General features: G+C 39.7%; 1 protein-coding gene and 1 non-coding gene across 2 annotated transcripts in view; both read left to right on the top strand.

Annotated features, from left to right (window-relative positions):
- The first annotated feature begins 694 nt into the window (after positions 1-694).
- Positions 695-25,000, top strand: part of LOC138011243 (FYVE, RhoGEF and PH domain-containing protein 4-like) — a 28,017-nt gene continuing 3,711 nt past the window's right edge. The window contains exons 1-14 of the mRNA XM_068858195.1: positions 695-1,895; positions 6,666-6,733; positions 7,011-7,041; positions 8,673-8,821; positions 9,551-9,605; positions 12,191-12,292; positions 13,925-14,012; positions 14,552-14,602; positions 14,960-15,018; positions 16,253-16,324; positions 17,348-17,425; positions 18,512-19,198; positions 20,012-20,071; positions 20,845-20,939. Coding sequence (XP_068714296.1) covers positions 708-1,895; positions 6,666-6,733; positions 7,011-7,041; positions 8,673-8,821; positions 9,551-9,605; positions 12,191-12,292; positions 13,925-14,012; positions 14,552-14,602; positions 14,960-15,018; positions 16,253-16,324; positions 17,348-17,425; positions 18,512-19,198; positions 20,012-20,071; positions 20,845-20,939 — 2,783 coding nt within the window. The 5' untranslated portion in view covers positions 695-707. The remainder of the gene's footprint in view (positions 1,896-6,665; positions 6,734-7,010; positions 7,042-8,672; positions 8,822-9,550; positions 9,606-12,190; positions 12,293-13,924; positions 14,013-14,551; positions 14,603-14,959; positions 15,019-16,252; positions 16,325-17,347; positions 17,426-18,511; positions 19,199-20,011; positions 20,072-20,844; positions 20,940-25,000) is intronic.
- On the top strand, positions 21,157-21,227 carry Trnaa-ggc (transfer RNA alanine (anticodon GGC)). Its single transcript has one exon. It is a non-coding gene; the product is annotated as a tRNA-Ala (tRNA).

Below are 25,000 nucleotides of genomic sequence, written 5' to 3'. Positions count from 1 at the left end.
CCTCACAGGCAAATTTATAATTGTATTTTCCACGCGTCTTTAGTATTTTTTATTTTATGTTAGCGGAATTATACATTGATATTTGAAATAGATCTGCTGTGGGGCATGAGTACAGACGGAGAGACAACAGATATATATTTGGCATTAACTTTTCCTAAGTTTGTTCTTATTTAATCTCTCACTTTTGCAGTCTTTAGTGTGTAAACTTACATGCACTGCTAAAAATCGATTTTTGACTTCACATTGGTTGTGTTGCCTGATCAGGTTATCATAATATCCAACAATGTTGATGTAGGAAATTATGCAAGTTTGTGAAAAACGGTACGTGTCAATTACATGTACTTCCAAACAAGAAATTTAGGCATTCTTCTTTATTTATACTATACAACATACATGTATGTTTATCAGTGAATGAGGCTTGCCTGTATTTCAAAACATGTTTTATTGTGAGATACATTGTATACATAATTATACAAAAAGCTTTGTAATCCCTACCTATTTTTCTGACATCAGGAGTTGAATATTTTCTCTTGAATCCACTCTTTCAGGTACCAACCACAATCAGCTTCTAATCTAGCAGAATTAAAGGAAAGGATTCCATGGTATTCTTGTGATTAAAATGAAGTTTCATCATGTGAACGTGCTTCTTGCCCTCCTCACGTTTTAAGCCTTGTTGTGGTAATTTATTTCTGTGTTTATTATTGAAAATGTCTGGAACATCTGCTGATAGGAAACATCGTTGTGACATTGCTAGGCTAAGAGCTCAGCAATTTCGTAAGGTCAGACAGGAAACCAATCCTTCACGGGCACGAAGCCAAGATGGTCAACCTGTGGCTTATCAGAAAGAGAAATCAAAAGCCAGTATTTGTGCACGATCCAGAGTGATGTCAGATCCTGATATTTCTAGATGTAATCCTGAGCTTGTGATATTAAATGCCAAAGGATTGTTTAAAGGCAAGGATAGGTCACAAAGCAAGCCAGAACTTAGCTTTGCCTCTGTGGACAGAATGGATAAAGAGTCTCCAAGACCTGTCTTTTTTGATCCTTGTAATGGAAACAACAACAAGGAATCAATATTAAGAGTCAGTGATTTGAAGAAACGGTTTGAGTCCCTAGAACGTGATAATTTTGTAAATGCTGGAAGTGAATACTTTAATCCGTTGCACAAAGTAAACCAAGCTGCATCTTCAAGTACAGGCAACAAAGAGAGAACAAATGTTCAGGAAAAGCTTGAAAAGGTTTTGCATGTTATTGATTCATCTTTGGAACCCATTGAGAATGAAGAAGATGATTCTGTGTATCCTTTAAAGAGACTGAATGACAATGGGGTTGATAAAAGAACAAGGAAGATTGTTCCAGAATTTAAACAACTTGAGAAAGGGATTAATATTCTTGACTCTTCAGCAAAGCAATCAAATTCACAGCTGAAGGAAGTGAAGGTCACCAGTGAGACTATGTGTGAACAGACAGTTAACGAAACAAGCACACCTCCATCACGTCCTCCCCCGCGAGCCCCCAGACGGGAGCCTCTCAATTGCGGTCCAGAGAAATCATGCCCCATGTCTCCGGGAGGAAATCGTTTGTCACAGGGTTTGAGTTCACCAAAGAAAGAGATGGGGGAAGTGGGAGAACCTGTTCAACTAGAGAAAAAAGATGATTTTGTACAAAGCAAACAAACAAGAGAATGTAACAGTGGTTCTTCATATGGAAATGATAGTAATTACAGTGTTGATATTGGTTATGATGATGATGATGATGATGATGATGATGATGATCAAGATGATAATGTCTGGGGTTCAGATTTTGAAGATGACGAGGATCAAGGAGAAGAGTTGAATGGTTTAAAATGTGATTCGAGGTCTAGCCACGAAAGTTCAAATGATGCTGAAACAATGGTAAGTCACAAGTTATTTTTATATGTTCCTTTCATTTTTGGAGCGAGCACTTCCTCACTCCTTAGATTGTTTGCATTCTTTAATGTTTTTTGTCATGCACTTGAACACTTCATTAAATTGTGCATACATGTATATGTAGTCACAAGGAAATTGCCCAGTTTATGTCTAGGAAAATGTATGAATTAATGTGAGTGCATTTCGTGATTTATGGGCACGAGTGATGTTAATGGCCTCATGCAATTTGAGAACTTTTAAAACACCATGATTGAGTGACTATAAATCACGGAATGCATCAGGAAGTTCATACGATTTTTTTGTTTATTGTAAATGATACTCAAATAAAATTACATGTACTGTGGACATCGCTGTGTTTTTTTTCAGCAACTTCCACGTTGACAAAATGCAAAATCGTGTTAAGTGTAACTGACATTTATATATTAACTTTTCACCCTCGGTTAATGCATTTCTCGTGCTCTGATTGGCTCATTCAATCTTGGTTATCAGCTCATATACCTTAGTTTGACCTTATATGGCAATAGGCTAGTTTCGCATTGTGCAGCAACAAAAGAACAGTGTCGAGGTTCAGGGGAATAATTAACATATTGTATTGTTCAAAACAAAGGAAAAGGCAAATTATTCCCCTGAACCTCGACTCTGTTCTTTTGTTGCTGCACAATTCGAAACTAGCCTATTGATTGCACTAAGTGTTTGCTAAGCAATTTTTTTTTTTTGCCGGAAAGCAAAATTTCTCTCTGAATAAAGCAAAAGAAACCTTTTGTGGAAAGTCTGGATCAATTCCGATGTTTAGAACAGGGCTTCTGATAGGATGCAGAAAAAAATTAAAGATTATGTGGAAATACAATGTATTTGGCCATATTATGCGTAAACATGCGTTGATTATGCGGAAATTACACCAGATTGTGCGGAAATTTAAACATTTTATAGAACTAATAATTAGGCCTGTCCAATGTATTTACATGCTTATGGTAAATCAGGACTCGAAATTGTGACCAATAATACAGTCACATTTACGACTGATTTTTTTCCCTTTGCGATATCGCCAATTTGCGACCAGCTTTCACCGTTAAAATAAAAGGACTTAGTAATCGGTATTTTGCCAAAATTTTTGCTAAAATAAATAAAGCGATAAAAAAATATTTTGTCTCTCGTCATGAATTTTGTTTCAATTTGGAGATATGGAGCAAAATTGTGATGGGGTTGAACCGCGATCCATTCCCTCTATCGTTCACCATTTTCAGCAGTTTTTTACACATACATATTGCGGGCTCCAATTTAATTTGCTACTATAACTTGCGGCTAAATTTTCATACCTTGCTGCATCTTTTTTAAAACGTTGACCCTAGGATATGTTGTGAAAACAGTTTAACTAGAGTCCAGGCTCATTGCTGAAAAATGCGTAGAAACTGCTTACGAACGTTCATCTTGCGAACGAAATGGCGTGTTTTCTTCAATGTTCAGGAAAATAAGCGTTTCAAAGTAGTCAATCTCTTGGCTTTTGTGTTTATGAGGATGGTAAGCAGCTGCTTTATCACTTAATATCAGGCATTTCTTCTGCATCAGTTTTATGGGAAAAATATCGGAATTATGCGGAGGATGCAGATTTTAGGAAATTATGCGGATCCGCATCGCCGCATCCTGTCAGATGCCATGTTAGAAGTACACAAAAAGGCAAGAAATCTGTTTGTAATGAGCCTGCGTCTGTCTGAGTACAAGGTATTACACAACATAGCATCTTCATCAAGATTTTTTGGATTTCACTTGGATTTTCTCAGTTGTTTCGTTCGTATTTCATACTTCCAAACATTTTGCGTTTAAAAAATTAAATAAATAATTAACAATTATTCCATAAGCGCGCGTTGGATATGAGATGGTAAATAGCCAACAAGGCGCGTAGCGCCGAGTTGGCTATAACCACTCTCATATCCAACATGCGCGAATGGAATAATTGTTTTATTAAATTCCTTCAACTCCAAAAATTTGGAAGTACGAAATACGAGCGGAAAAAGTGAGCAAATCTGAGCGAAATCGAAAAAAACTTGATGACAACTGATGCGATTTTGTGTAATACCTTGTTGTCAGACAGATGCAGGCTCATCACAAAAACATTTCTATCCTTTTCACGTACTTCTAAACGTCGGAATTGATCCAAACTTTCCACAAAAAAAGTTTATTTTCTCCTCTTTGGCTTTATTTAAAGAGTAATTTCGCATTCCGGCGAAAACATTTTTAGTTTAGCAACGCTTAACGCAATCATTTACCATATAAGGTCAAACCAAGGTATATGAGCTGATAACCGAGATTGAGTGAACCAATCAGAGCACGCGAAATGCATTATCCGAGGTTTAGAATTTAATAATAATTATTATTCCATTCACGCTTGTTGGATATGAGACTGGTGTATACATGTAGCCAACTCTGCGCTATGCCTTGTTGGCTATTTACCATCTCATTTCCAACGAACGCTCATGGAATAATAATTTATTGTTAAATACATGTAAGTTAGGTAACGAGCTGGAGAGAACAGTGTTCTCCGAGATATTTAATACACTGTAGTGATGTTTTCTTTAAAATTTAATTAAGAAATCATGGACATCTTGTTTAATTACATAACTGTATGATTTGATGTCTCAAGTGTTACTTTTATGTACAGCACTGTCACTCACAATAGCTGATTTATTTTTGTGATACACTGTAAATATAGCTGTCTGTTCCGTAATCTGACCAGATCCCTTATGTGTGTGCACATGTATGCATGACACTGTATTATGATCATCTTCTGTAAGCTCATATTCGGAAAGTGAAACAGTACTACACCTGTACAGTGATTCATTACCATACTTAAAAATTCTAGACCACGTTTTAAAGCTTACAGCTTTATGCAATGTAACTGTAGTTTTTTGTCAAGAGTGTTTCTTACACTTAGCTAAAATTCAAAACCAACTTGTATGTACACTGTAGCTGGAAATTTAATTTATGTTTCACAGATTTGTGGAGCACAAATCTTATCACAGCATGTGCGTGACAAGAAAGTTTTTCTTTTGGGAAAAAGTGCATGATTTGTGTCAGCAGTATTTAATGGATTGTTATTATTATTTCAACTGTATGAATAAATTGATTAAAAGCTCTTTCCATTTTGACAGAATAAGTGATTTAAATGTTATCGGGTAGCAGTACATTATTTTATATGCACCTTTCAAAAATAATAATGTTATCGTTTTAACATTGACTCAGTATAACCTACACTATGACACTTTGAATTTTGCTGGGATGATAATTATTCTAAGGAAATAGTAGTTGATAACATGTACCCAAATTACATTATCTTGTAGCTGTTGTACTAAATGGAATATCAGTAGCTATATAATATCTTCAGTTGGTTTTTTGAAACTGCATTTTTGGCTAAGTTTACTTTTGTTCCAGAGTGTGTGAGTTATCAGACAATGGCAAAGAAAATTAAAACATATATTGTGTTAGAGAGTTAATGTTTGCATTCATACAAAATAGTGAACATGTACCCCTGTCAAGCACTTTAAAAAAAATGCATGAAACCAGGGAAAATTCAGTAAGGGTTGACTCTTCACACATCCATTGAGTCAAAGATTTTTATGATTTATTTCCTTGGGAGAATTCGTAAAGTTAGAAATGTTTTGGTCAAAGGCACTAGAGGAAACTGAGTACAAGAGCAATATTGTTGGATATTTGTACTCTTTTTTGTTTGTTATGATTCATTTTTGTAGTCTTCAAGGAAGAGAGGATTTAACAAAATCGCTATAAATTTAGGATTTTATTGTAAACTGTGTCTTTTGAGAATTTCTATGTCTACCCTAGTACACTACATTATTTGTTTTAATGGAGAACACTTAAGTAGATCTTACTACTTTTTTAATATTTATCAAAACAATATATTTAATTGCTTCCATATTTGCAGCCAATTAGTAAACAAGTCATATCGTACTTTGAATACAGAATTAAAATTTTATGGTTTTATCGCGTCCGTAGAGGTGGATTGATTAGCCAGTAACACTCCAATTATTGTAGATGAGATCATTTGTTTTTTACTCAGGCTTTCTAGGGGAAATGCCAAGGATTAAATTTCAGCTTTGTCTCTTCTTTCGCATTCAGTCACAAATTATTACACTCATGCTTGTAAAGCACATGTGCTAAGTCAACCAACTGGCATGGTTGGTACAATGGCTGGTTCCTCTTTTATTGCACATATGCGAAGTTTAAGCCAACATGCACATGTGGCATTGAATGAAAATGGTGTCATTGAAAGCAAACGTGTACAAGTGTGGTGTCTAATATGCTCAAACCACTTCCAAAATTAATGCACACACCGTTCGCAGTAGACCCATGAGTACCCTAAAGGAGGTCAAGCATTTTCGGAACAGGTTGACCAGTCCGCAAACTTTATGACAGATCACTTTATGAGCGAACATAAATTAATTATATTATGAGTGAACATGACAAGAATCATTCCAACACTCTAACTTAAATAAGAGATAATTTGACGATCCAAGACATCAGGAAAGCCCACGATCATCCAGATATGCGTCTACATGTAGTTTCTTTAGATCATTCTATACATCGATATCATGGACGTCCTATTTTTGGAATGGAGCAATCCTTGAAAGACCTTCTATCCTACATTGTACAAATGTCGTACATGTAATGCTCTTATTGCACTGGATTCCTACTCTTTATTAATTACACGTAGCATAGTATTTTATTTGCTCCATCTTCTGACAGGAATTTCCAGATGCTGTTTCAAGAAAGCTTTACAACATTGCCTCTGAGATTCTCACCACAGAAAGAGCGTAAGAAACAAGATTTGCTCCAATGATATTTAGATGAGTATAGGAAATCATATGTATGTCATTTCGTGATTTATGGGCATGAGTACTAGTGGTGTTTTGAAAGTTCTCAAAATCGTATAGTGTTATTGTTGGAAATCGATAGCAAATGCGCACGCTTAACCGCTGAGGCCACTTGTAGGAAAAAAATTGGTGTGCATGTAATTACAGTGTACTTTCATTTTTGGGCATAGGTGCCATAATAATATATTAGCTATTAACGTCTTAATTATGTCAACAGGTACGTTGGGAGGCTACATCTTTTAGACCAGGTTAGCAAAGTTATATTGTTTCGCCGACATCTTGGCGCCATAATTATTTGTAAAGTAAAGTAAAGTAAAGTAAAGTAAACCTTATTTAACGTCGATAACTCGTAACAGTAATTCAATTGACAAACCTGAGGTCGACGGTGCGCTCATTTTACTCCCCCCTCTCCATCAGTGCTCCGTTTTACGGGTATTTAAAGCTACTTAGCTACACGGAAAGGAAAGGAGTCGAAACAAGGATGCAAGATCCGGGAATCGAACTCAGGACCTCTTGCACCAAGGCCGCGCACTAACCGACTGTGCCATCCCTGCTCCTCTAGGGAAACTAAAATAAATGTGGGATTTCAAGAGTAACTAAGAGTTCAGAGTCATTAATTTGCATAAGTTAGACAAAGACCTTAGCGTGAATTGAGTCAGATTGTATGTACACTTAAACACGGTTGTAATTGTTTACTTGTGTGATTGTCTCGTTAACGAGATGTTACTCATTAAACAATTAGGACTGTGTTTAAATGTACAATCAGACTCAATTCGTGCTAAGGTCTGTCTAACGTATGCAAATTAATGACTCTGAACTCTTGAAATCGCATATTTATTTTAGTTTACCTTGACAATGGCGCCAAGATGTTGCTGAAACGTTACACTCTTTTATCATGATTATTATTGTTATTAGTATTATTATTGTTATTAGTATTATTGTGATTATTATTATTATTATTCTATCTCCTTTAACTTCATCCCGATTTACAACACAATAGCCGAGCCCATTCCTTGGGTGGCTAAAATGAGGTAGAAGTCTATCCTACTTGATAGAGAGTGTCTTTGTTAGGATGCGAGATGTTCCTAGCAGTGCAATCTTCTGTAGTTCACTAATTTTGATGTTACCCGGGATTTGTTTGGAATTATTATTATTATTATTATTATTATTATTATTATTAATATTATTATTATTATTATTATTATTATAATCACTTGCAGGGGCTTCTTCAATAACTTCTGAAGTAGATTTCTGGTCTAATCAATATGAGCGGAGATCACTCTTGTCTTTTAAAAGGGTGAGAGGCAAGTTTCTGACAACATACAGCTGTAGATGGCAGTATACTGCTGGAGACCTGCTTCTAATGAAGCCCCTGCACTTGATTAAGTCTCAGTATTATGAATAAATATCTGACCAAAGAGTGCTCTGTGAGGAAAACAACAGGTGAGTATTTAAAAGCATATCAAAATCAAATTTAAAATTGTAGGTTTGTGAGAGGGGAACACTAGAGTACCTTGTCACCTCTCCGAGAAGAGTGGAGTAGAGTGGAGAACCAACAAACCTATCTAACTTACTGTAGCACGTACATTGTAAGTGGTATCAACTCCAAGGTTGGATCCTTGGCCAAATGAGTTGATTAATCAATTGCTCTCCCCACTGTGCCAGGGCTGCTCTTCCAGAGAATTGAAAATTAACATCCCCAAGCCGGTTTATCTGAAATAATTGAAATCTTTTGCGTTCTTTGAAAAATTGAAATCTTGCACACTATGACTCTTTAAGAGCAGCACCACAAGTCAAAAACTATGTTTAAGAGTTGTAACTCTTAGCAGTGGTGCTATTATTGCAAAGAATTTATTATTGTTGTTTTTGCTGTTGCCAGGTTTTTTATTCACGGTTAAATGCCGAGTGTTGTGCTCAAGGCAGTGTGCCAGTAGAGGCTCTCAATGATATTTTCTCCAACATCCAAGCTATTCATCAGCTTCACAGAGATTTCCTTTTGCCAAAGCTGGAAGGGAGGATGGAGGAATGGTATGTTTTGTCACATCATTAATTTTGTACACTAGGTGGAAAACCAAAGCCTGAAATTTATTTTAAATGAATTAAGTGGTTAGTGCTAGGCAGTGTGGCTTTGTGGTCAGGGCGATTCCCTTGAGATCCAGAGATCCCGGGTTCAAGACCCATCCTGACCACTTGTTGAATTTGATCCTTACTTCTGGTAGTCCGTGGTTCAACTTCTCGACTGCACTTGTAAATAGCCAACTGGTTTGCCTCCAGCCAGTTGGGATTCTTAACAGTTGTTGTTATTGTTTTGTTCTGTTGTTTCGTTCATTGTATTTCAGTGGTCCTGAAAAGCCCCTATGGGGAGTGGTCAGTTAAGTAAATGTATGTCTTGTATTGTATGCAGTTTCTAATGAAACTTTGGTGCTGCATCGATCATTGAGAGAACGGTTTTATCAAACAACTCAATATAGGTTGAATTGTGCCCATGAAAAGATAAAATGGCTGACATTTCAACCATCACCACTTCATCAAATCGAATTGACGAAGGGCTCACTCTCGAAACGTGAGCCACCTTATCTTTTTAAAGTGACAATTCAACCTTAGCCACTTGTTTCATAACAACAAGTTTTCCTGAAATAATTTGTTAGATTGCTGGTTATATCAAGATGTTCTCTAATAATAATATATTGACTTTGAAGCAAATTGGATAACACTGCCTCTTATGTTCTTAAAATTATTTTTTTATTCATATACTAGGGCCACCAACAACCAAATTGGAGACATTCTTAAAGGACTTGCTCCATTCTTAAAGGTAAGGAAAGCCAACTGGCCCAGACATCAACTGAATCTTTTCTCTTGTTTCCATTTCTTGTAGCAAATTGCATCACAACTATTCCCATTGCATTGCCAGTTTCTCATTGCAGGTTAAGCTATGGCAAAACAATGTCGAAAATGCAAGTTCCAAGCAATACACTTCCTGTTTAAATCCCCATTTACTGTAATTTCATCAATTATTATTACAAACTTGGTTATTTAGCATGCTAATAATGTGTCAACCATGTGAAGTGAACGGTACAGTATGTGCAAAAAAAAATGTATAAAACTTGATCTCTAGATGATAATAATAATAATAATAATTAATAATAATAATAATAATAATAATAATAATAATAATAATAATTTGAAGATTGCACTGCTAGGAACAGCTCGCATCCTAATAAAGACACTGTCCATCAAGTAAGATAGACTTCTACCTCATTTTAGCCCTAGGCCCAAGGAATGGGCTCAGCTATTAAGTTGTAAATCGGCATAAAGTTAAAGGATAATAATAATAATAATAATAATGATAATATTTAAAAAGAATGGGTAACTTATTAACAAATTCTTAAACAATCTTAAATTTACAATATATGATCGACTAAAATGCTAGAAATGATATTCACAATAATATATTTATAAAGATAATAATATTTATTATAATCTGTATAAATATGTAGAAATATACTTTAAAAAATCACTTCATCTTTATAGCATCAAATAGAGAATGGGAAGTATACTTTTAAAAAAATATTACGTAAAACGTTTGTATTTACAAGGTGACGGCAATAAATTATTCTGAAATGTTATACTAATGGCTCCTCCTTAGATTTCAGTGTCAATATCAATGTTCTTAAGGTCTCGGTAAAGGAAAAATGAACTGTCCGCGGAAAAATGAAATTATCGCGCCGATATTTTTTTTGTATAGGGTCATTAACTATATTAAAGCTAATAGATTGAATTATTTGAATACAGTTTTAGTTTTTTGGTATTTAATATTGCCTTTTAGTTTTGAGGCTTCCAACTCTGAACGACCGTCAGTCTCCTGCAGAAGCTCCTGCCCCTTCCCCTTTTATTGCAAAAATAACCGCACTTCGTTTCATCTTATTCACAGATGAATGCTCTCAAATACCGTGTGAGGAATTTTTGATATGTAAAGAAGTGAAGGAAATATCACGCACCTAAGTCGAAACTCTCCTCTCACACTTAAGTTGGGCAGAAAAAGTGCCGTAAAATCAGTCTCCAAAGACAAACGAAAAATTACTCACACGGTATTTGGGGTAGTAGAAACATCTATTAGAACTGAAACTTTGGGAGCGATATCTTAAAACCCGTCGGGACAGGAAGTCCGAGGAGTTGTAATTTTTGGCGTCACAGAAACCCCAAGAAAATCGAGCTTGAAGATTTCGCGTGCAGTTCACGGTCTGCTGAACAATCCCGCCCCCTACTTGAAAGCCAATTATGCTGAGCCAATTAGCGTTCGGGCACGTGCTCAGGTAGCAGGTCGTGCGTGAAGGCAGTCAGTTCACACCCAATCCTTTCACGTGTGATTGACAATACGTCAATCATTTTTCGCGCGCAGATTGTGGCGGGAAACAAAGAAAAGCGATTTTAGCGGTTGTAAAATTAACTTTTCAGTTTTTTGGGGGGAAATGTACTTCACAGCCCACCGATTCAAGATTTGAAAAAAACAAAAAAATTGAGCGACATGCCCAAATTTACCTTTACTGAGACCTTAAAGTCACAAAAAGCTTTTCTTCTGGCTCTTGATGCTCTAAGGAAGATTAGTGCGTATCTTAATAAAGCGAATAAACACGTTGCTCTTATGCAGGAGTTTGTTTTGATATAATCTTCTCCTTTCTTGATGGAGATCTGCTGTGCCAGTCTGATCCGCAAGCACTCCTTTCCCATACCGCCCGTTGACGTGAAATTAAGGGGTGTGAAAGCTCCTTGTTCAATGTCCAAAACCCTCCTCGAATATGGGCGCTTATTCTCGTTCTAGTGATTGTGGTATATATGTTGGAGTTCTAGGTCCCTATACGAATCAGCATTAGGGTGACAATAATAATAATAATAATGATGATGATGATGATGATGATGATAATGAACTTTATTTTAGTGTAGTCAGTGACCAGTGTTTGCGTCTTCCGAAAAGGGAAGAAAACGACTGTTTTGCAGTCTACACTAAATGGCGACACTGCACGGAGATCAAATTAAATCAACTCATTTCAAATCATAGGTTGTTGTTTTTTTTTAAGAGAGGAGACAACTTGACTATCCAAAGAAAGACCTATGGGTGCACAATAGGAAACCGACAAACTTCACCCGCATGGGCGCATGCGTGCATGTGACGTTAAGTCTGGAAATTAGACCCAGGTCACATTGGTGAGGGCTAATTGCTCTCACCACTGCACCATCCCTGCTGAAGTAATGCTACCCACTGGTTCAATATTTATCCCAGTAAATGACTAAGTATGCAAAGCAGCAAATAGGTAGAGTTGCTGACAAAGACATTGTTTTCATACCTTACAAAATCAAACAAACTTGGTGAGTAACCACACTATATCTATGTCTTTACAGATGTATACGCACTACGTAGGGAACTTCGATAAAGCGACAGAAACATTATCAACCTGGATGAAAAAATCAGCCACTATGACAGCCATCATTGAGGAAATCCAGGTCAGTCAAGGTGATCACATTCGTCTTAATGAAACTGAACTCATCTGGCGGTGATATTGGTTTGCTGTGGTCCATATTTGCTTGTTCTCTTTTCTATGTCAAATGTCAACTCATTAGCACTAGTAAAGCATGATTAACTATATTTTGCGTTCGACAGTTGGATCACGCACTTTCTAATCTTGGGTATCCTGTGCATAGAGTGGGCTTGAGCAGATTTTCGTTTTTTCGTTCGTCTGCTTTTTCAGCGCCATCTTGAATTACGTCATAAGGCTCGTTTCAACGGTTTCAACCTTTGCTTAAAATATGGTGCGTTTAAGCAAGTCGTCCAACATTGTTGAAAGTGCAAAAACGTTGAAGCTTGTTGAAAGCGAGTTAAATCAAGTTGAAATTGGTTTTAATTTTCATTCAACATCGATTCAACTTTTCCTTTGTTCTCGAAAATGTTGAAGTTATTTGAACACTCTGTTCAACAATTGTAGAACACACGCATGCTCCATGGTCACCAAATGTAGTTTATCTGGAGGAGAGAGTCTGGGTTGAGGGTTAGGGTTAGGGTTTCTTCCGCAAGTACCGGAGCAGAGATTACGTGAAACAAAAGAAACAAAACACAGAAAACAAAACAACTCGAAATAAAGACTAATCCCAAGTGACCTAAAATAAAATGCTTTCCGGTACCTGCAGAGAAAATTTCTTAGCAATTTCATTTTAGAGCTACATCAAAGTACAAGATCATAGACCTTATTCATAAATGGCAGCTGTTTCATTACTCTTTTGCTAATGTACAAATGTACAAAAGCCTCATTTTAGAGCAACAATCAATTCACTGTATGGTATCGATACGTGGTAGGCTAATTTGCACTTGGAGAAAAGAATTATAAATTGTCCGCCATTTATGAATAAGGTGTATTAGTAATTTAGTAATTTTGTTATTACACCGAAGAGTTTTGACCATTTACGTAGCTGTAGCTAATTGCCAAGGGCAATTTATAAGATTCTGTCCCGCTTTGAAGAGGTTTCCTTGATTACCCGCTCTAGCGGGAAGCGTTTTGGAAACTTCTCCTCGATGCTCTGTCACGCATGCACGTCGTGATATCAGTACTACACACGTCGTGACATCAGTACTACGTCACTTCCTCTCTTCCGCCATTGAGCAGGTGTTTAAATTTAAACTGGTTATAGCGGGTGTTAAGCCGGTTAAGAGTTTAACTATTAATCCAAAGTTCTGGGCGACTTCGAGGAGATCCGTGCAGAAGTTTCCTTTCGTTCTCACTAGTGAGGAGAATCAAGGAAAACTCTGACAAGCAGGAGAACTAACAAAGGTTTAAAAAGAAAGAAAATCATTATTTTTATTGGGGTGCAGGGATGGCGCAGTGGTGAGAGCACTCGCCTCCCATGAAAGTGGCCCGGGTTCGATTCCCAGACTCGGCGTCATATGTGGGTTGAATTTGTTGGTTCTCCACTCTGCACCGAGAGGTTTTTCTCCGGATTCTCCGGTATTCCCCTGTCTACAAAAACTAACATTTGATTTGCCTTCGGTTGATTTGTCGATTTTAGTTTCCGGTGTCCCCAATTAGCGTTCCATCGCCAGAAGACCAGGCGCTTTATTTAAATAAAGTTCCTTTCCTTTTATAGAAAAGCAAGGAGTGTGAAAATCTGACTCTTCAACATCACATGTTGGAACCTGTACAGAGAGTTCCCAGATACCAGCTTCTTTTAAAAGGTTCTTTTGTATTACATTGTCTAGTAGTCATAAACATTGAAATTGTATCTATGGGGAGCAATCCATTTGGGTCGAAATCCCGGTGTTAATTCCTGAAATTCTGGGTTGTCAATGAGAATGCGTGTAAGTTACATACTGAAGCTATTCTATAAGCGAAACCGTTATCGTGGTTAATGAAGAAAACTTCAAAAGTAGTTGCTGTGGGGAGCTTGCCTCTTGTTGGTAAACAAATCGTATTCCAGTCTTCCTCGCATTAAATGTAAGAGACCTTTTGCCCAAAGGGATTGCGCCCCTGTGGCACACCGAAAAGGAATGTCATCAATCCGGCGATAATTCGGATATTCAGGAAAAAAAGAAAGCCTTAAAAAAATTCACCAAATTTTCGATTTGAATCTTCCGAAAACATTTGTTAAAAGTAAGTCGTCCACAAGCTCTCTCGAGATGTGGTTCTAATTTTGTTACGACTCTTCTAGCAGGTTGTTTCTGTGTTGCATGCGAGAATACGGTTTCAGAACCTAACCGCTGCGGTTTCGTTGTAGATTACCTTTCAAAACTTCCAGAGGATTCGCTGGACTTAAAGAATACCTCAGGTACAGTATGTAGGACACTTCGTGGCTTCTGTCATGACCAGGCGGACGAACAAGGAGCGGAGAAAATATCAATGACAAACCATAGTATGGGAGTTGAAATTTCGTTTCCTCTTCCACATCTTTTCCCCGGGGTACGATGTTTCAACACTGAGGTAGCTGATTTGGTCTGTTGCTTATTTTCTCGCAAAACTTGGTTTAAAAATAGACGCTTTTCTGACGCTGATGTGGACAAACTTGATACCAGATTCATACTCTTGGGTAATGGACTCGATGAGTTATCAATTTCAACGGTACTCACGAAGCGCTTATTCACAGAGGTTGCTCTCTTCGGTAAATACCTCTTTTCTTTTTCTTCAGACGCTTTGGATATCATTGCCAAGGCGGCGCAACGTGCGAATGACAGCATGAAAAAGACGGTAATTCAGACCATTCTGCATGTAAATCTGTAAATCTTTTTGTCTCTCTCCAACGTTGGGAAATAGCTACTGCACCTCATGGAAAGCTACAGTCTTGGACAAAACTCGTTGGGAAAATGTGACACACCAGTATAAAATAGTCATTCCCTAATTTGTCTGTGTCATAAAAGATTAACTTCTCCATACTTTCTCCCCCCCCACCCCACCCCCCTCTAATTTAATGTTGGTTTAGAAACGGCCAAAGGCTTGCACAGTGTTTTGTACCACATTATCAACATTGGTATGGGGAAGAAGGGAGCACCAATAAACTTTGATGTTGAGTGCATGTCCAGTGGTGTGCACGCCGGGATCCCCCCCCCCCCCCCTTCTAATTTAATAATTTAATAGGGAGCTTAAGCAACAACACCGGCGACGGCAACGAGAACGTCACAAATTTGCATATTTAGTAGGCAAAAACAATAGCTTTGCACGCCCTGCACGTGCGTTTTTCACTTTTGTCCATTTCTTTGCCGTCGTCAGCAAAACTACAACGTGAAATAGCCAGATTTGAGGTTTTATGAACAACGTCAGCACTTGAGGATAAACTTTTATTTCCTCCCCTAAATTACCCGCCGTTCCTACCAGTGTCATCTTTGAGGAACTACCACACCCCTGTCATATTAAAAACGTTGAAATAGTCACGAAGCGATTAAAATAACGCGAATGTATATTTTGAGATGACGTTCTCGTTGCCGTCGCCGTTGTCGTTGCTTAAGCTCCCTAATGTTGTTTTAGAAACGGCCAAAGGCTTGCACAGTGTTTTGTACAACATTATCAACATTGGTATGGGGAAGAAGGGAGCACCAATAAACTTTGATGTTGAGTGCATGTCCAGTGGTGTCCACGCCGGAATTTTTCCTAAGGGTTTTGTCCCCGATGAGCCCTTTGCAGATGGCGATCACATGGTACAAAAGCCGCTATACTGGAGAGCAAATTGCGCACTGGAACTTCAAAAACAAAGCAACTTAATTTAAATTTTCTTTGTTTTAGATGTCCCAGTGCGTAATTTGCTCTACCGTTTTTGTACCATGTGATCGCCAGCTGCAAAGGGCTCCTTGTAGACCCGTTATCTATGTTCTGAATCGACAAAGTGCTCCGCCGATCTGTGGGCTCTACTGTGTGTATTATGATGTTTATTAGACTGTTTATTATAACAAATTTCCACTTTTAACTTTCTTTCCCTTTTTTTTGTCAGGAACGATTCAAGATACTCTTAGAAATTCAGGATAGAATAGGTGTTGACTATCCCCTTATCACAGCGAGTCGAGTGAGTAGCTTTCTTGAAAGCAAAACCAGTTGTGACTCGTGCAAACGGATTTGTTTCCACTTAGTTCTCTCTTTGCCGTCGTCTCCTTAAAGTGCACCTAACCCCAAAATATTTTTCTCGCTAAAATAAATCTTTGCACCTGTTCGAAACGCATTGAGGGCATTTTTTCCTTTTTCTAACAAATCCTGCCATTTTATAGGCTTCGAAAGTTTCGAAAATCCCAGCATCTTTTGTTCACGACCGAGTCAGAAGGGGAGTGGGTCTATTCCTGATTTGACGTCACAATCTACTTTGCATGCATTTTTACAAAGAGTTAATGCAATGTAAATCAGTATGTGACGTCAAAGCAGGAATAGACCCACTCCCCTTCTGACTCGGTCGTGAACAAAAGATGCTTGGATTTTCGCAACTTTCGAAGCCTATAAAATGGCAGGATTTGTTAGAAAAAGGAAAAAATGGCCGCAATGCGTTTCGAACAGGTGCAAAGATTTATTTTAGCGAAAAAAATATTTTGGGGTTAGGTGCACTTTAAAAACAGCGGCGTCAATCAGAATTCAGTTTAAATTTCCATTACGTTTTCTAACCTTGTTCGTCACTATTCTAGTTGAATTAACTTCATCAAACTTGCTGAACAATTCGGGAGATAAATGGCGGAAACTGTACTGCAACTAATAAGGAAATAAGGATTCGCTGTTTTTGCTCACATTCTCCATGCAACAAGAAATTGTTATTTTCCGTTGAAAAATTGCAGATAATAGGAGAGAATTCTGTATTCAAAACTTCAAAAGGCGTGTGCAGTAAATGGCGTTGATTTAGTGGCACGAACCTCACTGCCACTGTCGTAGATATTAGAATCATCATTGTTATTGGCTCATTTGAAAGGTTTTGGTTGTTACGATACCTCAAGGTATTCACTCTTTTATGTTTTTATGGTATTTAATCACTTGCGCTTTCGTGCAACTGTCATGACGAGTTTTGCGTCGTTTTTAATGACTAAATTGCTGGTTTCCTTGTTTCACATAGGAATTCGTGATGGAGGGAGAATTCAAGAAGGTTGCTGCAAGGACATCAGACAGTCATCAAGAAAGAACACTGATGCTGGTAAGAAAGCAGCAAGCGTTCCATTAATTACTTGGTCAAACGAAATGGGAAGTTTTAATACAAAAGAACCTCAAAGCAACGTCCACAAAAAAAAAACTCCAATTCGGAAGATAACTTAATGGTATCGAGAGTATTTTCTGATTATTCCATCTCGTTCATGCTGCATCAAAACCCATTATTGCCAACAGATCTATTTTTTATTAATTTTTGCCAAATGTCCAAATTTAAAATAAATTGAATAGTTTTTGCTGGAACGTTTACCTTCAGCTTTAAACAAACTGTCCAATTTGAGAAAAATCTGGGTACTTTCCATCAACCAATCAAATGTCAAGGTAAATAAAAGAACCGAGTATTGGCCAATCAGTTTGCAGCTATTAGGGAGCTTAAGTACGCGACGTTGTTGAGCCATGGACAAACACCCGGAAGTGAACATTTCGCTCGCCAGGACACTGGTTTCTCTCAGATTTTTGGAAGCCGCATAATTATTAGGTAATAGGACTACATGCTTGTCCAATGTGGAAATAGTTGGATTAATAAAATTCTGAGGACTGCCAAATTGGACTCTGCCTGCCGACTCGTCTAATTTGGTAGTCCTCAGAATTTTTCTTATCCAATTCTTTCCAAATTGGACAGCATGTAGTCCTATGAGTGGCTGAGTTCGTGCGTGAGTGCGTGCGTGAGTGCGTGCGTGAGTGCGTGCGTGCGTGCTTCATGGCCTGAATTGAACCAGTAACTTCAATAAGATTGTAACACCGGCCCTATAAGATCTGCTTCGAGTGTTTGGTCTAATGGGATAACAGCGCTTGATAATTTGTGTATAAATAAATTAAATTTTGTAGTAAATGATGTGTTGGTACGAATCGCACTCGCTCTGGAATACATTTACATAGGAAATGTTATTTAAATGGTACATCATAATCTCACGCGAACTGGAACATAACGCAACTAGAGGCGGGGAAAACGTTGTATTGGTGGAGTAATATAAAGTTTTCCCGCCTTTTGCACCTGCTGCCTGATGTAACTCCATTCTAATTGGCTGATCACGTTTTTTCGCCAGTTCTGATTGGTCAGTTTTTTGCCTTGCAGTTTAATGACGTTCTTCTTTGCTGCGCCAAGTTTCCGGGGTCAAACAAGTACAAGGTCAAAGTAGAAATGGATTTGTATGGGATGGAGGTTAAAACAGAAGATGAAGACCTTGAGGTAGAAAATGCTTTTCGGATTATCAGCAAACAAAGAGTGATGGATTTTACGGCGCCGAATGCTGAGGCAAGAGAGACCTTCGTCAACAAACTCCAAGAGACCGTTGATGAACTTGCAAGTAAACGTGAGAGCTACAGAAGAGCGCTTAACATCGAGGTCTTAAAGGAGGGGGACCTGGGTAAGAAAGCGCCGACCTGGGTCCGAGATGAAGCAGTGAGCATGTGCATGCTGTGTGACGTCATGTTTACAAGGTTCCGTCGGCGGCATCACTGTCGTGCCTGTGGGAGGGTGGTGTGTGGAAATTGTTCCGGCTACAAAGCCGCCCTGGAGTATAAAAACGGTAAATTGGAGAAAGTCTGCGAGGTTTGCCACAGGATTCTCGTCAAGGGTTCGACTGAAGAAAAGGCCAAAGAAGCTGTCGTCAAGGGAAAAAGCGTTTTAAAAATTGATAGTGACAAGCGGATTTGGCACAGTGGATACTTGAGTTTCAAAATGAAAGGTGACAAGACTTGGCAGAAAAGGTGGTTTGTGCTTTCCAGTGACTTTGTTCTGTTTCGTTACAAGGCGAAAAAGGTAAAAAAGATAACATTAGTAACAGCTCTTTCATTGAGGCTTGAATCAATATCTCAATCTGATTGTCTTGTGCATCAGCAACGCATTTTTTCATTTGCTTCGGATTCCTCTGTCACGCAATGCTAACGTTTAATAGACCAATTTCGATATATTAAAATTCAGTCCAAAACAAAAGGCATCATCTCGAGGCTCTGGGGAATAAACTAATACAAATCCTTATATTTATTCCCCAGAGCCTCGAGATGATGTGTTTTGTTTTGGACTGAATTTTAATATATCGAAATTGGTCTATTTGGACCGCAACGCTGACCATTATTTTCTTGTTTTTGGCTTGTCGCGCAACTTCATTTTCGGCTCGTCACGCAACACTTTCTCAAGCCCCTTTCGTTTGGCTTGTCACACATCACTCATTCCCTTTTCTTAGGTTGTCACCCACCGCCTTTCTCCTGTGGAAGATTTGCATCTTTCTCATGGTGTCACGTTCTTGTTTTTTTCCAATTTTCACCCGTTATTATGAGTCCTTTCTCCTATTTTCCAAGGAAACCCTTTTTTGCTACACGTATTATGGCCATGGTTGGTGCAAAATTCAGTATTCTAGGCAGGTGTCACTGGTCCAAGCCACATCCTTTACAATGCACCTAGAAAATTCTCATTTTCTTTGTATTTTTATGAAAAGACTTTCATATTTCTCCATACTCCGCTTACACCCTCCCGTCCCTTAAAAGGGCCCTGAAAAATAAGACGGGAAAAGGATGATTCGTCGAGATTCCGAAAGGGGTCGTACAAATAACTTTTTTTTCCTTTTTTCCACAGGATATCAAGGCAGAGTTAAACTTGCCCCTCCCGGGACACTTCGTAGACAAACCTTCTCTGGTGAGACAGCTGAAAACGGCATGTTTTGAAACGAATAGAGGATATTCAACGGTGAACCAACACCGACTCAACTATAATTACACGACTGAGTTAATGATCAACGATGAAATGATATATGAAATGGATCATATATGAACTGCGGATATGAAATCAAGGGAAACTCTGATCCTCGCAGTTATGAACGCAATTTCTGCAATTTAGAACCCACAATGACCAGCTCCCAACGTCAGTGGCTTCATAGCTGAGTTGGTTAGAGCGTCGCACCGGTATCGCGAGGTCACGGGTTCAAACCCCGTTGAAGTCCTGATATGATTTTTCAGACTTCTTTACGCAATTGGAAAAATTGCTTTCATGACTGCGAGGATCGTAGATTCACTTGATGAGTTAATGATAGAAGCAAAAGCAAACTTGTTGGTACCAACCACGGCGAAAATTTCATCGACAGAAACGAGTAACTAGACTGGTTTAAAGTTACGCGTGTTCTTAGAGTGTTGAGTGCACGGTATACATATTGTCCCAATATTTCGCCAACCATGGCGCGAACGTTTCCAAGAAATTTGATTGAGAGGAACGAGGAACCATACTGGTTTAAACATGCACGTGTTGAATGCAGCTTTTAAATGGATTTCTGATGTGATACGTCAATCTGTTTTTTTGTTTTATCCCGACGAATTAGCCTCAATTTGCTCTGTCCAGCCTTACCTAGCTGTGTTCTTGTGTTCAAGTTAATTACAACTCCATTGCTGTTGTCCTTTTTTTTTTTTTTTTTGAAGGCTGATGAGGTGGACCGCGGAAACGTGTTCAAGGTTCATCACAAGAATGTCAGGGTTTATTTATTTCAAGCAGAAAACAAGGAAAGCATGAACAGGTTCAGGTTCTAGTGGTTCTTCCAATCATGACCCCCAACAAATAGGCCAGTTTCGTATTCTAACGGTTGGACTGGATCTAGCACGAAATGGAGGCTAATGCGGGCAAATTTATTTGCATTTGAAAAGCTTTGTCCGCATTAGCCTCCATTTCATGCTAGATCCAGTCCAGCCGTGAGAATTCGAAAATGGTCTATTGACCTGCTCCCAACCGTGTGTGGCTTTATAGCTCAGTCGGTAGAGCGTTGCTGGCATCGCAGAGGTCATGGGTTCGAATCCCGTTAAAGCCAAATGAAATTTTCAGGTGTCTATTTAACAATTAGACCCGTAGCCCGCAAGGGCTACGGGTCAATAGCCAATGAGGCGAAGCCGAATGGGCTATTGACCCGTGGCCCTAGCGTGTATTTTTCTCTGTTCATTTGCTAGCATGTTGCGTGGACTTGTTTTGTACACTTTTATGTAATTTATGTAGTTTAATATAATTACTTAGTTTACGAGGAGCAAGCGTTGTAGTTCTTTGCATTGATGTTTTGCGTTGCGTTCCACCTCAGAGTTGCATTGCGTTGGTATTTTCAGCGTTTTTTAGCGTTGCATTGCGTGGCGTTGTATTCTTAGCATTGCGTTGTATTCTCAGCGTGGTTTAGCGTGGGGATAGCCCTTCTTATATGAATAGTTTATTACAAGAAATACCGATGTACATAGTAGGGAAAGCAGACTTGGGGATTTAATTTAGTTTGTCCATGTTTTAAGAGGGAAACAGAGGGAGGGCGTTCTTTTTCAGTATCAACTACTAGATTTTGGAATTCCCTTCCAAGAGATATAATTTTTCTATACTTATTTGTATATTATTACATTATACCTTTTGGACTGTTTTAGATATATTTATATTTAATTGTAGGAGGGCCACTAGGTTATCAGCCTTAGCTGTTAGGTGCTCACCCTCGTGAGGTGGCGTTGGTTGTTGTTATTGCGTGGTGTTGTATTCCTTTTTTTTTGTATTGCGGGGTGTTATACTCCTTTTTTTTTGTATTGCCTTGTTTTTTTTTTTGTGATTGTGGGAGCCCCACAAGTTTATCAGTCTTAGCTGTTAGGTGCTCACCCTCGTGAGGTGGCGTTGGTTGTTGTTATTGCGTGGTGTTGTATTCCTTTTTTTTTTTTTTCTGTATTGCGGGGTGTTATACTCCCTTTTTTTTTTTTTTTGTAGTGCCTTGTTTTTTTTTTGTGATTGTGGGAGCCCCACAAGTTTATCAGTCTTAGCTGTTAGGTGCTCACCCTCGTGAGGTGGCGTTGGTTGTTGTTATTGCGTGGTGTTGTATTCCTTTTTTTTTTGTATTGCGGGGTGTTATACTCCTTTTTTTTTTTGTATTGCCTTGTTTTTTTTTTTTTTTTCGATTGTGGGAGCCCCACAAGTTTATCAGCGTTAGGTACTCACCCTCGTATAATAAAGTTGGTTGTTGTTATTGCGTGGCGTGGTATTCTTACATTGTTTAGGGTTGCATTGGGTCTTCGCATTGCGTCGCTTTGTAGTCTCAGCGTTGCATTGTGTAGCGTTGTATTCTTAGCGTTGTTATCATTGCATGGCGTCTTAGCGTTGCATTGCATTGCATTCTCAGCGTTGGTAGCGTTGCGCTGTATTCTTAGCATTCTTGTCTAGTGTGTGTTGTTTCCCCAGTCCACTTCTGCCCCATTACACCCCTATCTGCAGGGTGAGCAGTCAGGAGCTCCAGTTGCTAGGTTAACGGTCAGCGGTCTACACATCTCGCAGGCGCCACGGTGGTATGTCACTCTGTGGTTAGCGGAGCGGTTAGTTGCTGGTTGTTTGGGATTGCATTATATATATATATACATACATATATATACATATAACTGATATATGTAGCTTGGCAGTTGGGGTTTGGTGTAGTCTTGCAGGGTTGCAGTCTTGTCAGCTCATTTTACATGCCAGTTGTTAGGGGTTGGGTTGCTGGCCTACGGCACGTTAGTTCTGGGCACCTGTTCTCCACTTGCGTCAACTGTTGTTAAACGGGGTTAACAACAAGAGCGCTTGTGTTCCCTTGAGAGTCTTGAGGGACTTGTTATGCACACGTCTATGCGTACGCCTCGTCGGCATTCCTTCAGGCTAGTGGTGTTTCATGAAGCACTGGTGCCAGTGCATCTGTCAGGGGTCTGCTTTCCCTTGCATTTTGCTATGTTCATTCGTGTAGCTGTGCCAGTGCTGTCGGCGGTCTTCTGTTATCCCCAGGTGCATGGGTGCTTCCTGTTTGTTGTAGTGTCTGTGTTCCCTGGAGGGTCTGCGGGATTTGTATGCACGCATGCCCGTGCACACGCGCGTGTCTACTTCCTCCATGCCAGCAGGGTTTTTGCTAGGCGCGTGTGCTAGTGCATCAGTCAGGGGTCTGCTTTCCTGTGCATTTTCCTGTGTTTGTTTGTGCCCTGCACCTGTGCATGCTGTCTGCTCACATTGGTAGGCCTGTGCGGTTGGGGGGGATCTTCTGTTGTCCACCTGTACGTGGATCCCTCATGTATGTTGTGGTGTTTGTGTTCCCTGGAGGGTCCGCGGAACTTTCTGCACACACGCCAGACCATACGTTTTATGTCTCCTTTTCATTCCGGCCAGCGGGGTTTCGCTAGGCCCTTGAGCCAGTGCCTCAGTCCGGGGTCTTTGTATTTTCTTCTATGTTTGTTTGTGCACCGGTGCCTGTGCATGCTTTTAGCTCACTTTGGTAGACCTGTGCAGTCTGGGGTCTTCTGTTGTCCACCTGCACGTGGATCCCCCGTGTTTGTTGTACATTTGTGTTTCCCGTAGAGTCTGTGCAATTTTTATGCACACGTGCCAGTGTATCCACTATGTCAGCATTCCTTATGTCCGCAGTGTTTTGTGCACACGTGCGCTGGTGCATTCATCAGGGGTCTGGGTTCCCTTTCATTCTGCCGTGTTCGTTCATACCGCTGAGCCAGTGCATGCTTACAGCCCGCATTCATAGGCCTGGGCAGTTGGCGGTCTTTCGATGTCCACATGGGTGTGGACCCCTTTTTTCGTGTAGCTTATTTGTCTCCCGTAGGGTCTGCAGACTTGTTATGTACACGCACCAGTTCATATGCATGTCTACTTTCCTTCCTTGCTAGCAGTGTCTTGTGAGGCAATGGCACCTGTGCATCAGTGTAGGTCTGCCTTCCCATGCTTTTGCTGTGTTCTGTCGTGCACCTGTGCCAGTGCATGCCTTGAGCTTAGGTTGGTTACCTGTGCAGTCGGCAGTCCTTTGGGATCCACCTGCATGAGGATCCCTCCTGCGCGTTGTAGCATTGTACGAATTGTGATGCACACATGCCATACGCTTATATAAGTGTTCCTTCATGCCAGCAGTGTTTTATGAGGCGTCGGTCAGGAGTCTGCATTCCCTTGCATTTCACTGTGTTCGTTCATGTAGCTGCACCTGTGCATGCCTTTCAGCTAGCATTGGTTAACCTGTGCCTTCGGCGGTCTGCTGTTGTCCACATGTGCATGGATCCCTCGTGTCTGGTTGTAGTTTCTGGGTTGTCCTGGCAGTTTGCGGTTAGCACATTGCAGTGGTCTAGTCTGTTAGCGTGGTCATGAGCAGTTCTTTGGTTGTTGGGTGCCGTCGGATGTGGGCGATTCGGGGCTCTTGCTAAGGGGCCATGAGCCCCTCTCTCCGAGCCATCTAGGCTCGGAGGTCCTCCGGCTGGGCGTGGGGGCTCATGGCTGGGTTGTCAGGTTTTGCCAGCCATCGGTGCAGTCTCCATCTTGGAGCTGGCTGCCAATAGTGGAAGCTCCAGGATGTTTCGGGCACCCAACCTCCAAAGAGCGACGATGTTGTTTAATGAGGTTAAACGAAGTTTAACAAAGTAAACAACTAGGAGCGACTGCAGCGTATTGGTCAGTGGTTGTAGTATACTGGCGCATGCGTGGAATACCTCGTGCTTTGGGCGGTATCGCTTATTTATCAGTGTGGCGGGAAGTAGGAGCATTGTGTGGAGCGTTTAGCGGTCTTTTTTTTTTTTTTTTCCTCCCTCTCCACCCTCTGCTTTCCACTGTGTATCAGTG

This window comes from Montipora foliosa, chromosome 7 (genome assembly GCF_036669935.1).
Source record: "Montipora foliosa isolate CH-2021 chromosome 7, ASM3666993v2, whole genome shotgun sequence".
Classification (NCBI taxonomy): domain Eukaryota; kingdom Metazoa; phylum Cnidaria; class Anthozoa; order Scleractinia; family Acroporidae; genus Montipora; species Montipora foliosa.
The sequence above is the reverse complement of the archived record's forward strand: the minus strand, read 5'-3'. Positions and strand labels throughout refer to the sequence as shown.